Source organism: Oryzias latipes, chromosome 10 (genome assembly GCF_002234675.1).
Source record: "Oryzias latipes chromosome 10, ASM223467v1".
Classification (NCBI taxonomy): domain Eukaryota; kingdom Metazoa; phylum Chordata; class Actinopteri; order Beloniformes; family Adrianichthyidae; genus Oryzias; species Oryzias latipes.
The window spans coordinates 26,651,123-26,663,293 of record NC_019868.2 but is presented as its reverse complement, the minus strand read 5'-3'; the positions used below and the strand labels follow the sequence as shown (position 1 = coordinate 26,663,293).

General features: G+C 42.8%; 1 protein-coding gene across 3 annotated transcripts; it reads left to right on the top strand.

The window, feature by feature from the left end:
* The first annotated feature begins 1,701 nt into the window (after positions 1-1,701).
* Positions 1,702-10,666, top strand: mospd1 (motile sperm domain containing 1). Of its 3 annotated transcripts, none has more exons than XM_011480518.3 (6): positions 1,702-1,829; positions 5,639-5,942; positions 6,017-6,092; positions 6,172-6,404; positions 8,521-8,685; positions 9,752-10,666. In XM_011480518.3, the coding sequence occupies exons 2-6, from the start codon at positions 5,789-5,791 to the stop codon at positions 9,781-9,783; spliced, it is 660 nt and encodes a 219-aa protein (XP_011478820.1). In that variant the 5' UTR covers positions 1,702-1,829; positions 5,639-5,788; the 3' UTR covers positions 9,784-10,666. The 3 variants fall into 3 exon arrangements, with proteins under 3 accessions (XP_011478820.1, XP_004073623.1, XP_011478819.1); XM_004073575.4 differs by having other exon boundaries at positions 1,704-1,834; positions 8,524-8,685; XM_011480517.3 differs by having other exon boundaries at positions 1,704-1,834.
* The last annotated feature ends 1,505 nt before the right edge of the window (positions 10,667-12,171 follow it).

Here is a 12,171-nt window from a genome sequence, read left to right as displayed (position 1 = left end):
CAGTGCCTAGAAATGATTGATTATCTTCAGAAAACATTCATTCATGATTTCAGTGAACAGTAACAGTAACCATTATGTATTAATCATTGATTATTAGAACACATGATCACAATAAACCAGTAATTATTGCTACACATTGCAGATCAAGTAAAGAAAATTAATAACTTATTGATTGTAATTTAAACATTTTCAGTAATCATTATTGCACATTACAATGGGAAGCAGGAGCGGGCTTACGACTGTCCCGATCGCAACTCAGAGGCACGTTTCTACTGAACTCCTGATGCTCTGCAGAAACTATGTCACAGAAAAAACAAAAGTGTTTTTTGATTTGGGCGAAAAATGGCTTAATCATAATTAATGATCAGAGTGGGCCTTGAAGAACTGATTATGTATTATTTTTAACAAATTCTAAGTGCATAAATCACTGATTTAGCCAATTATGATGATTTTAAATGAATATAAAGCCACTAAACAAGATAATTAATCAATAAATGAATAATTTGTCCATTATGTTTGATGACAATACTTCCAGTAGACCTGCAAAATATCATAGTAATAGAACATTTTTAGAAGAGCAGACACAAAGTCAGTCTGTGAGGTTTCAGAGTTTGCGTCCAGTTTCTTGTATAAAAAGCAGCTTAGGTTTGTGTTTCTGAGCTCAGTTCTAATCACCTGCATCTTTATTCGTCTTTACCCTCCTCTTAAACTAATCCAGAATGACTGCAAGCTTTAAAAGTGTTAAATAATCACTGAGGAGATGAAGAAGCAACACAGTGTTTGTAGTATTAAGCAAATACTACCCTCCCTCATTGAGATAAAGAATTTGCGTTGAAATGTGCATCTGTGCCACATCTAAATATTGTGAAAGTCACAATATGACCTGTATTAGTCCCAATTGTAAAAGCTACTCAAAAGAAGGTTGTTGGTTACATCCTCCCTGTGTGCTTGTAGTGATCTTCTTCACCTCCTCTCTGATTTTGCTTTGCAGGTAAAATGTTTTCATCAGAAACTGCCGAATTTACTCCCAAACCTCATTTTGGGGGTGTTGAGAAGTATTTTCATCTGCAGGGGGCAGACTTGTGCATCTGTATCCAGAGATGTTTGTTTTTTTACAGCAAAATATGCTGCATTCATGACAGTTTTTCTCACACTTGAAAAAAAAGTGTTTTGAACGCAAGTTGTTGGACTGTTTGCTTTGTGAGCGTGAAACAAAAACACGCGTATGACTTTTGTGTTACGTGCATGTGACAGATGTCCCACTGACACACTGTAGTTATGACTCAAAAATGTCATATGGATATTTGACTTTCACATGATGTGTGTGTTACATATTTTCCTTCCCGTCCATCAGTGGCATTGTCCAACAAGTGGGCACAGAGGGGCACCCAAGTGGGTCACTATGAACCCGCAAGAGACTGAGCAGACCCAGGATTTATGTATGCTTTTTTTTTCTGCACTGGCACTTTTAAGGTACTTTTGGGACCTAAGGCCAGACCATTAGACCTCTATGGCCCACATTTGGTTTTCATGTTGTGAAAACGCCACTGCTAAAAATTACAATACATTTTTTTTAAAAAGCAACTTTATTGTGCGTCTCTACAGATATCGTATGGTGTTATTTTGACCACGTTCTCCCTGTGTTTTTGTCACATTCAGACCAAGAACACGTGAAAGCCTGGGCATCTTCTGCCTGCACGTAGTCAGCTGTCCCAGCATGCACCGCGGCGCCTGCAGACTAATTATTCACAAAGAAAAGAGACAACAACCGGGTGGGATCAGGGATCCTCTGCGAGAGTTCAGATCTGTCTGGAGTTCGTATGCTGACAGTAAGGTAGATCTTTGTTTTTCGGCCTTTCTGGTAAAATCGTAAATTGTTGGATTGTTCGTGGTGACCGCGCGCGAGGGAAACGTTGGCTATCCGGGGTTTTCCTAGCCGGCTAGCGCTAGCTACAGAAGTGGATTTACATTGGAAACGGGTTATTTCTGCAACACACATTCAAAATATTTAATATGCAGTATTCATTTTTTTAATATAAAGTATTTATTTAACCTATTGGCATTACAATTTTCTTTTATTTCCAAGAGTTGCAATGATGGTAGTTTTTAACATAAAACGTATTTACGGTGAATTAAATCAATTTTTTTAAAAAATAGAGCTAATCTATGTCTTTATTTTTGATAAAATTCCATTTGTGATTATCTTTTTACCTGTATTTGAAGACATCAGTGTGTTGCGACACTTGTCACAGTCAAACGGCGTAACCATGTAAACAAAGTGACACGTGACCGGCCGCCCCGACCTGTTGTTGTGTACTAATGAGCGCATTTGCATTGACGCAAAATCCTCATTTTACTGCCGAAGAGGAGCGTGAAATCATAGGAAGCAAATCACAAACACATTATAAATGTTGGATAAAAGCTACAATCATCTTTTTTTTTGTTTTGCTTTCTGTTTTTGGTGTAAATTTATGTTTATCTTTATTCTAAACCAAATCCATCTTTCAGAATGTGATATTTTAAAAATCTAAATGTCATCATTAGGGTAAATAACATATTTACTAAAATTGTTGACAATTTAGCATCTAATGTAAAAAAAACGCCTTTGATGTCATTTTTTATGAGGTTCCATTTGTGCCAAAAATCTGTTTTTGTGTCCACTGTCTATGTCTTTGGTCGTCTCACTTTGTCGTCAGGACTTAGCAACCGTTGCTACTGTCGATAGCTACTGTCGATAGCTACTGTCGATAGCTACTGTCGTTAGCTACTGTCGTTAGCTAGGGTGTTTGCTACTGTCGTTAGCTACGACGTTTCCCCGTGTTTTGTCGTTAGATGTTCTCGTTTTTCAAATTTTGCCAAAGTCGTCAGAAAAGTCCTTTGTAAGGCCGGTAAATTTTTTCCTGTACTACCACGGAACGAAAAAGAAATGTTTATCAAAGCAGACGTCAGGGTTAACCATGACAACACGTTTTTAAGATGAACTTTATTTTGATATTCCCTCAAACGCGTATTGCCAGAAAGGGGGGGGGGGGGCATGCATACAACGCTTGAAACGAAAACAAAGTGGCGCATTACCGCCACCACCTGATCTGGAGGCGAACTACTTCTATTTAACGCGGAGAATGACACATAATAAATATGAACATTTTACGAAGACTATTTATGAATGTGCTGTGTTCTGATCATGAAAAACGTGGTTGATTTATTAATAATAAAATTACAAACACATTGGTGTTGATTTAATGTATTTGTTCAGAAATAAACCCTCAAGTCATTAGTCCATGGCAATATTTATTTTTTTTGCCGCTGAACGATTTACGGGGGCCTTGCAAGGAGGCCTTTAAAATATCTTTGATGAGTTACCTTCTCAAATTTTAGTGGGTCGAGTCACTAATTATGAATATAACAGTCGAAAACTGACTGGTTTTTGAGCTTTTCTTTTTAATCTATTTATGTGACCATGAGATGGCGCACTCGGGACCACATAAGGCTCTTATTAGTCCGTCTGATCCTCGTTTATCCATCAGATTTGTAACAACATATTTTATAAAGATCAGTCATTTTTCAAAATAATTTGAAATAATAGTTTCATCACAAGATTAAATTAAAGCCATACTCTAAATAACTTTAAACGGGAACGTGAAACCGTTGTACGCTGTACCCCCCCCCCCCCTTTCTGGCAGTGCGCGTTTGCAGGATTGTCAATAAAGGTTTTTTTTTTTTTAAAGTGTTTTGTTCCGTGATAATACGGGAAACAATTTATCGACCGTACAAAAGACTTCTCTGACGACCTTTGCAAAATTTGAAATACAGCAAGATCTAAGGACACGACATGGTGAAAGAACGTAGCAAACGACACTAGCAACGGTTGCTAAGGATCTTCCTGACGACACGTGAAACGACGTAGCAGACGACACTAGCAACGGTTGCTAAGGATCTTCCTGACGACATGGCGAGACGACGTAGCAAACGACACTAGCAACGGTTGCTAAGGATCTTCCTGACGCCGTAGTTAGACGACATGGGATAAGGACAATGACAAAGATAAAGTTTAAGGATAAAGCAAGCATATACATCACAAAGTTAATACAAAGTAATAATCAAAGAATCATGGGCATGCAGAAGATATTGCTTAGTAATACATAGACATGAACCAATGTAAAATGAACTCGTTCAATAGACATAGACAATGAGCCCAAAGCATAGACAGTGGACGCAAAAACACGATCAGTGGACATAGACAATGGACCAAAGACATAACAGTAGACGCAAAAACACATTTTGATATTTTTGGCACAAATGGAACCTCATAATTTTTTGAATGATAGGATCTTTTAGTTCACCATTATTGTGTTTATAAAATCTTGAAGATCTTATGATTATTTTTAAGTCTTTTGTTATCTGGGGGATGGAGGGTGGATTTTTTTTAAAGCAAAGTGTCTTCCGTTTCTTCTGGTCTTCCAGTTTCACATCAAAGTAAATACCTATTCGTTACTAGGGATGCATGGAATATATTTGGTGGAATATTGGAGAAAAAAAGGCACATTCTGTTGGTTAAAGTAAGACAGAATGATGGCAGGCGATCAAATGACACAATCAAAGTTCGGTTAATAAAGGTGCATCGATGATCTTCTTTAAAATGACGGCGTTTGCAGCAAAGGTGGAGCCAAGTTGTCAAGAGCGGATTCAAGTGTAAAACAATTACCGGTATAAGATGTCTCAAAAGTCCTTATTTTCCCTTTTATTTGGAAGCTAAAGTACTATTATTGACAAATCTGCCTTATTAGGACTCATTTTCTTCAGTCCCACTCCAAAATATCCATTGATCTATTGTAAAATTAGTTTTTTTCTTTTAATTTTGATGATGCCGTTTTGAACCAAAATCTAAAAACCTGTGTGGTTTTCTAGGACATAGTTTCTGCAGAGCGGAAGTAGTTCATTAGAAATTCCCCTCTGAGTTGTGGTCAGGACTGTTGCTGAAGGGTAAGCCTGCCCCTACTTCCCGTCATCAACTTGCTTACACACGCTAGTTTAAAGCCCCCTCACACCCCCAGCACGACCTAAATTGGCGAGCAATATTGGAGCGGTGCAGGAGCTCGTCGACTTCTACGTCACAACCACAAGATTTCTCTAAGGGCGTTTTTTTCGTCTACTTCTGATTCACAACGGCAAATAAACAAATGAAAATAAAGAAATACCCAGAAGTGCAATTCGAAGCTTAATTCTGGTAATATGTCATGAAATTAATGCCCCAAGAAAAGGTTAAAGACACCAAAAATGGTTATAGACGGATTCTGGAACGATGAAGTGTTTTTTATTTGAAAAGTATGTCACAAATATATTCCAGGCTATTTATGCAATAGTCCAAAAAGAATGAAAAATTCAACTTCCACATTTGATCTTCGGTTACTTTTCTGTATTTGGCCTGGCGTCTTCATTTCTACTCAGCGTCGGCCTCAAATTTTCATTTCGGTGAATCCCTGTGTGTCACACGAACAGACCTGTGCAACTTTAAAGGAAACAAAGACAAAAAAAAGTGTGTTTTATTTTAGCTTTACTGAAGTGTTTTGTGGTGTTTAAACATATATACAGACTAAATCCACAAGTTTACTCCTGCTTTATATCTGCTTCTCCTCAGCCTCCTGCCATGGCCCTGAGGACCTGAGAGCAGCGCCTCCCCCCCCCACCCATTTGAAGGGACGTTAAACGGCCGGACAGAAGCTGGTGAGCAGCGGGGGCCCCTGAGGCAGCCAGAAGACGGGGAGGGGCCAGAGCTCAGCTGGAGCCAATGCAGCAGCATCATCGTCAGCCTGAGCTTGTGGAAGGAAGCCTTCCCGTGTTCGTGTTTCCCAACGAGCTCGTCTTCTACGCAGACGAGCAGGCGTCCCACAAGCAGGTCCTCACCCTCTACAACCCCTATGAGTTTGCCCTCAAGTTTAAAGGTCAGTGAGCTGATGGGAAATCAAATGTAGAATGTTTGAACTCCTAATAATCCAGCTTCTTCCTTGTTTTTTAGTGCTGTGCACGGCGCCAAACAAATACAGTGTGGTAGATTCCACAGGAGCCGTCAAACCACAGTGCTGCGTTGACATGTGAGTGTTTTCTGCAAAGCGGTGGCGCTATCATAATCTGGTGGATTTAAACGTTGTCCCTGTGTCGCACTCTCCGCAGCGTGATCCGGCACAGGGATGTGCGAGCGTGCCACTACGGCGTCTACGACAAGTTCAGACTCCAGGTGTCGGAGCAGAGCCAGCGCAAAGCGCTGGGTCGCAAAGAGGTGACGGCCACGCTGCGTCCCTCGGCGTCGCAGGAGCCCGCCAGCCTCCGGGGCCACGACGAGGAGCGCAGAACAAAAGAGACGACAGCGGACGGCGAATTCTACGAGCAGGCTGCTCCTCCCACAGGTAGGAACTCACCGCTTCCGTTTATAAAACAACCACATCGTGAATGCTGCCCAACAGGTAGATGAATGCACCGCTCACGCACTGGAAGCTATCCAACATTTCACTCCAAACAGTCCTAAACGTTTCTTCTGCTCAGAAAACCGCCTCATCTTTTCTTATTCAGCTCCGGCTGTCTGTAGTCCTCCACCCTCTCCGATCCTCCTCTCTGGATCAAAATAGCGTTCGGTTTCTTCCTCATTCCTCGCCATCCGTTTGAAAAGGGGTTGCTTCAAAACTCTCGACATCTGACTTATCCAGAGAGAGAGGCGGGAAACGGAAAAGGTGCGGGTCCCTGTGATGCTCTGTGCTGCTCCTCAGACGACTCTCGCTCAGCCTGAACCCTGTTAAATCCCAGGAGAAACCCAATCAGGAAGTGATTCAGTCTTAACCGCCGGAGTCGATGACAACAGGACTTCAAAGATGATTCAAGAAACATCTAAAATAAAAAAATAAAATGTCTTTAAAAATGGGTAGAAATAATAAAAAAAAAAAAAAAAACAACAGCAAACTTGTCAAACTGATAAAACGATATAAAATATTTTTCAAAAAGAAAGCATTTGAAATGTCTAAGTTGATTTATTAAATAACAGTTATTTAGTTAGTTACTGTGCTGTCTTGTGGGGTCCAGATGACCCCACTCCCGTTAAGCATGAGTGTTTCATTTTAATTTATTTTTTCCTAGGTTTAGGATGCTCTAGATTTTTTTTACCATTCTGTTGTGGCCAGAACTCTGTTCTTTTCTGTGGTCTGATCAGAAGAGCTGGCTCCATAATCGGATGTATGGACACGTTTGAAGCTGTGATGGAGAGGAGGACTTTAAATAAGCTCAAATCCATCATGGATAATCCGGAGCATCCTCTCCATCCTGTTCTTGACGGTCAGCGGAGCTCCTTCTCCAATAGGCTAAGGCAGTTTCACTGTCACACCAATCGCTACAGGAGATCATTCCTACCTCACTCCATTGGACTCTATAACTTGTCATCCATTTGCAATAGATAAACTCATTTAATATCTGTCTGTTTTTCTCCAGAGCTGTCATGCAACACAACTGTTTTTCACTGATGTTTCTTTCTGAGTGATTGTTCTGTTTCTGTGTTGCCACCCATTGTTGTGTGTTTGTATCTTGAGCCTAACGCCGACGCTGTAACAACCAAATTTCCCAAGATGGGATCGATAAAGTATCTTTATCTCATCTGACTTAACCCGGCATGCTACATAAATGTGACCACTAGATGGAGCCAAACGCCCACAATTGATTTAAAGGTCAATGTTTTCATCTCATTTTCTCAGAAACTGATTTTTGACATCAAATATATGGATATATGTTGGCAGAACTAAAAATGCCTCAACCACAGAACGCTTTTTACCGTTGGTTCATTTTCATAAAACCGTTTGGTGCAGCGTTGCAGTTGTTTATTGCCCCCCCCCCCCCCCCCAGCAGATTTTTTATCAGATTTTGCAGGAAGGCTTTGTGTATGAACATTTACTGTTACAATGAGCTGTTTTATCATTTTTATCTGTGTAACACCTGAAAATATAGAACATTTGACGTCATATTTCTTTTCCTGTGAGCTCTCAGTGTTTGTGAATGGAAAGAAACGGAAGCCAAACACCTTCGTTGGGATCTGCAGCTACAGTTTTTGCATCTTTTTAGATTTGTTGTAACACATGAAGACCATTGAATTTTGATTTTAATCATTTAATTTTTCCTGCTGTGCATGCTAGTAATTCAAGTCATAAGCTGGCCAATCAGACGCCTCAATAAAAGTGGGCGGTGCCCGCTTCACAGGTTTTATGGAGGTGTGGGATTCCAACAAGCTCACTCCTGATTGGCGAGAGTGGTTGCCGTGGAAACGTAGACTCAGGCTGACTCGTACCAATCACTGCATGCCGGCGACGCCTGGCTCCACCGTTGTGGAGTTCATATTGTGAGGGGGAAAATATGGCGACTGAATACCGTAACATTGATTTGGTCGGAGCTGGAAGGAAACCCTTTCCATGGGTGACGTCACACACACTCGGTCCAGGTCCCATGTACAGTCGAATGCGGTGAAGTCACTCCCACCTCTGTGTTCAGCAGAGAGCCAGGCCGTCGCCGGAGGACCCAGTCTGCTGTCGGTGCTGCTGGGACTGGTGTGCGTCGCTGCTCTGATGCTCCCGACGCTGGGGGAGCAAGAATCCACAGTGCCTGTCTACCTCCACTTAAGTGTTAACAAGAAACTCGTTGCTGCTTATGTTCTGGGTGAGTTTTAACCCTTTAACCACAGCTGAAAGAAAAACACCACCCGCTCTTTAAACTGCTGTAACTCTTCCACCGTTTACACAATTAACGTGAAACGGCTTTACGTTAAGATACAACACTTTGCAGATGGAAAGTTAGTAACAAAATGCTGCAGAACGGCAAAAAAACAAGTTTCTCCATGTTGCAGTCAACTGTTACACAGTAAACTTGTTCAGTAGACGTTAAAAAGACGTTTTCCTCCGTGACCGATGGCGGCGCGGCCACTGCGTCGTGAGCGATTACGAATGTCTTGGAAGTATGAGCCAGCCGTCATGGCCATTCTAAGAACTGTCAACACAAGAGCTGAAGGGTAAAACCCGAGTCGCTCTTAGATGTACCACAACTATTCAACGCCATCAACATCAATCAGGTCATTTGGAAGTGGAGAAGAGCGTTGGTTGCGTGCCGCATAACGGCGCCAAGCCGCTTTTCACCACTTCTGAATCAGCGTTAATCACTTCACTTTTGGGCATATCGGCGCAAAACTTCCTTTGTGCATTTGCGGAAATCTGCTGAAAGAGTTGAAGAGTTACGGTAATTGAAAGAACACGCAAGCTGAAGCTAACGGCTGTGTCCGAATTCGAGGGCCGCGTCCTTCGTGGAGCGGGTTGGCCTGGAGGTTGATGGCTGTGAATTTGGACGAGTCTAGCCTCTAGATGGTTCCAGCCGTTACTTCGGCGAATGTCCTGTCGCCTAGCGACCGTGAGTCCGGAACACAGAGGAGCATGGAGCTCAAAATTTTCCTGGCTAATTTGATTTAACTTTTAAACTCGGAGGTGTAATTATCTCCAACTCCAGGTCGCACTTCACAGTCCGCCATTGTTGTCATGACAGCATAGAAGGATACAGCAGACCGATCCTTGAAATCTGGAAAAAGAAGGCCGTGTTCGTTGGCGTGACGTAAGCAGCCCTCCAGTTTGAACACAGCCAAAGAGCCTAAGACAGTTTTCTTAAACCAGAGAAATTGACGCGTCCTCAGTCAGGACATTTTTATGAGAAGTTTGATTTTTTTAAACTTTTTTTTCAGGTCTTCTTACGATGGTTATCTTACGAACATGAAGTGCAGCGAGGAGGAGGATGATCCATGTATTTTTTTTACTCTTTACTCCGGAGCCGCTACAGAGCGGAGCGTGGAGGATCGCCATCGTTTTCACAACGAGTCACTACAAATGTCCGTACGATTTTGTGTGTTTGTTTGTTTGTTCGTTTTTTTTTTTTTAGCAGATTTCCAGAGCAGAAGGATCCAAGTTGACCGGAAAAAAAAAAAAAAAAAATGTACATAAAGCCATGAAGATGTCATAGTATTGACCTGTAACCCTCATGATGTGGATGTTTGACTCTTCCACGCTGCAGACTGACAGCTGAGTGCAGTCATTTGCACGTGTGGAAACGTTTTAAGAGAGAAAAAAACAAAGCTTTACGAGTGGATCGCCATTCTTACTATATCAATGCTACATCATATGTTTAATAAACTTTCAGTACAGCAGTGTTGTATACTTTTTAAGTGTTTTTTTCCCCCCTGATGGTTAAAAAGTTAAAATTTGGGGGGAAAAAATGAAATGCAGGTTATGGTTTGGAAGAGGTCCTCTTCCTCCGTCGCCGTGGTTACCATACTTGAGCATCATTGCCCTCGTTTTCCAAACATTTTGTTGTAGCTACTGACAGAACTCACCTGATCCAGAGCAGGAACGGATGTAAAATAAGGAGTACGGTGGCCCTGAAGGTTGGATCTTTCACTCTCCTCCAGCCATTTGGACACCACTATCTTGAGGGGGGGACGCCAGAGGACCTCCATCCTTCAGGTCCTGAAGTTTGGCTTCCTTCACGAACTCCTCTGACCTCCTGCAGTGACTCCTCGCCTCCATCCCGATCATCTGAACTTGACTATGGAGTGATGTTTACGCCACCATGTTGCACAAAAATATTAAATATTTGCTTTCAATTTTTTTTTTTTTTTTTTTTGCTTTCAAAAAATACTTTTGCGTCGGCAAAACAAATGTTTTCGCATGCATTGAGTCATCTTGCTAAAATCAAGGAATTAAAACTTTTTTTTGCTTCAAATGTGTTAATTACATCGAGGAATCCAAGATGGCAGCATGATTTTTGTCTGTTAAGTGTCTGTCTGTGTTTTTGCAGTTTTTTAAAATGTTTATTGCATCTTTTTTATCATTTTATCTTTTTAAACTTGGCAGTCAATATTTTATGGACTGTTTACACGTGGATCTATGAATGCTGTTGAGATTTGATGACTGCATCTGCCTACAACATCCACCTGGAGCTGACAGACCTGAGCCTACAACATCCACCTGGAGCTGACAGACCTGAGCCTACAACATCCACCTGGAGCTGACAGACCTGAGCCTACAACATCCACCTGGACCTGACAGACCTGAGCCTACAACATCCACCTGGACCTGACAGACCTGAGCCTACAACATCCACCTGGACCTGACAGACCTGAGCCTACAACATCCACCTGGACCTGACAGACCCGAGCCTACAACATCCACCTGGACCTGACAGACCCGAGCCTACAACATCCACCTGGAGCTGACAGACTTGAGCCTACAACATCCACTTGGACCTGACAGACCTGAGCCTACAACATCCACCTGGAGCTGACAGACCTGAGCTTACAACATCCACCTGGAGCTGACAGACCTGAGCCTACAACATCCACCTGGACCTGACAGACCTGAGCCTACAACATCCACCTGGACCTGACAGACCCGAGCCTACAACATCCACCTGGACCTGACAGACCCGAGCCTACAACATCCACCTGGACCTGACAGACCTGAGCCTACAACATCCACCTGGACCTGACAGACCTGAGCCTACAACATCCACCTGGACCTGACAGACCTGAGCCTACAACATCCACCTGGAGCTAACAGGCCTGAGCCTACAACATCCACCTGGAGCTGACAGGCCTGAGCCTACAACATCCACCTGGAGCTGACAGACCCGAGCCTACAACATCCACCTGGAGCTGACAGACTTGAGCCTACAACATCCACTTGGACCTGACAGACCCGAGCCTACAACATCCACCTGGAGCTGACAGACTTGAGCCTACAACATCCACTTGGACCTGACAGACCTGAGCCTACAACATCCACCTGGAGCTGACAGACCTGAGCTTACAACATCCACCTGGAGCTGACAGACCTGAGCCTACAACATCCACCTGGACCTGACAGACCTGAGCCTACAACATCCACCTGGACCTGACAGACCCGAGCCTACAACATCCACCTGGACCTGACAGACCCGAGCCTACAACATCCACCTGGACCTGACAGACCTGAGCCTACAACATCCACCTGGACCTGACAGACCTGAGCCTACAACATCCACCTGGACCTGACAGACCTGAGCCTACAACATCCACCTGGAGCTAACAGGCCTGAGCCTACAACATCCACCTGGAGCTGACAGGCCTGA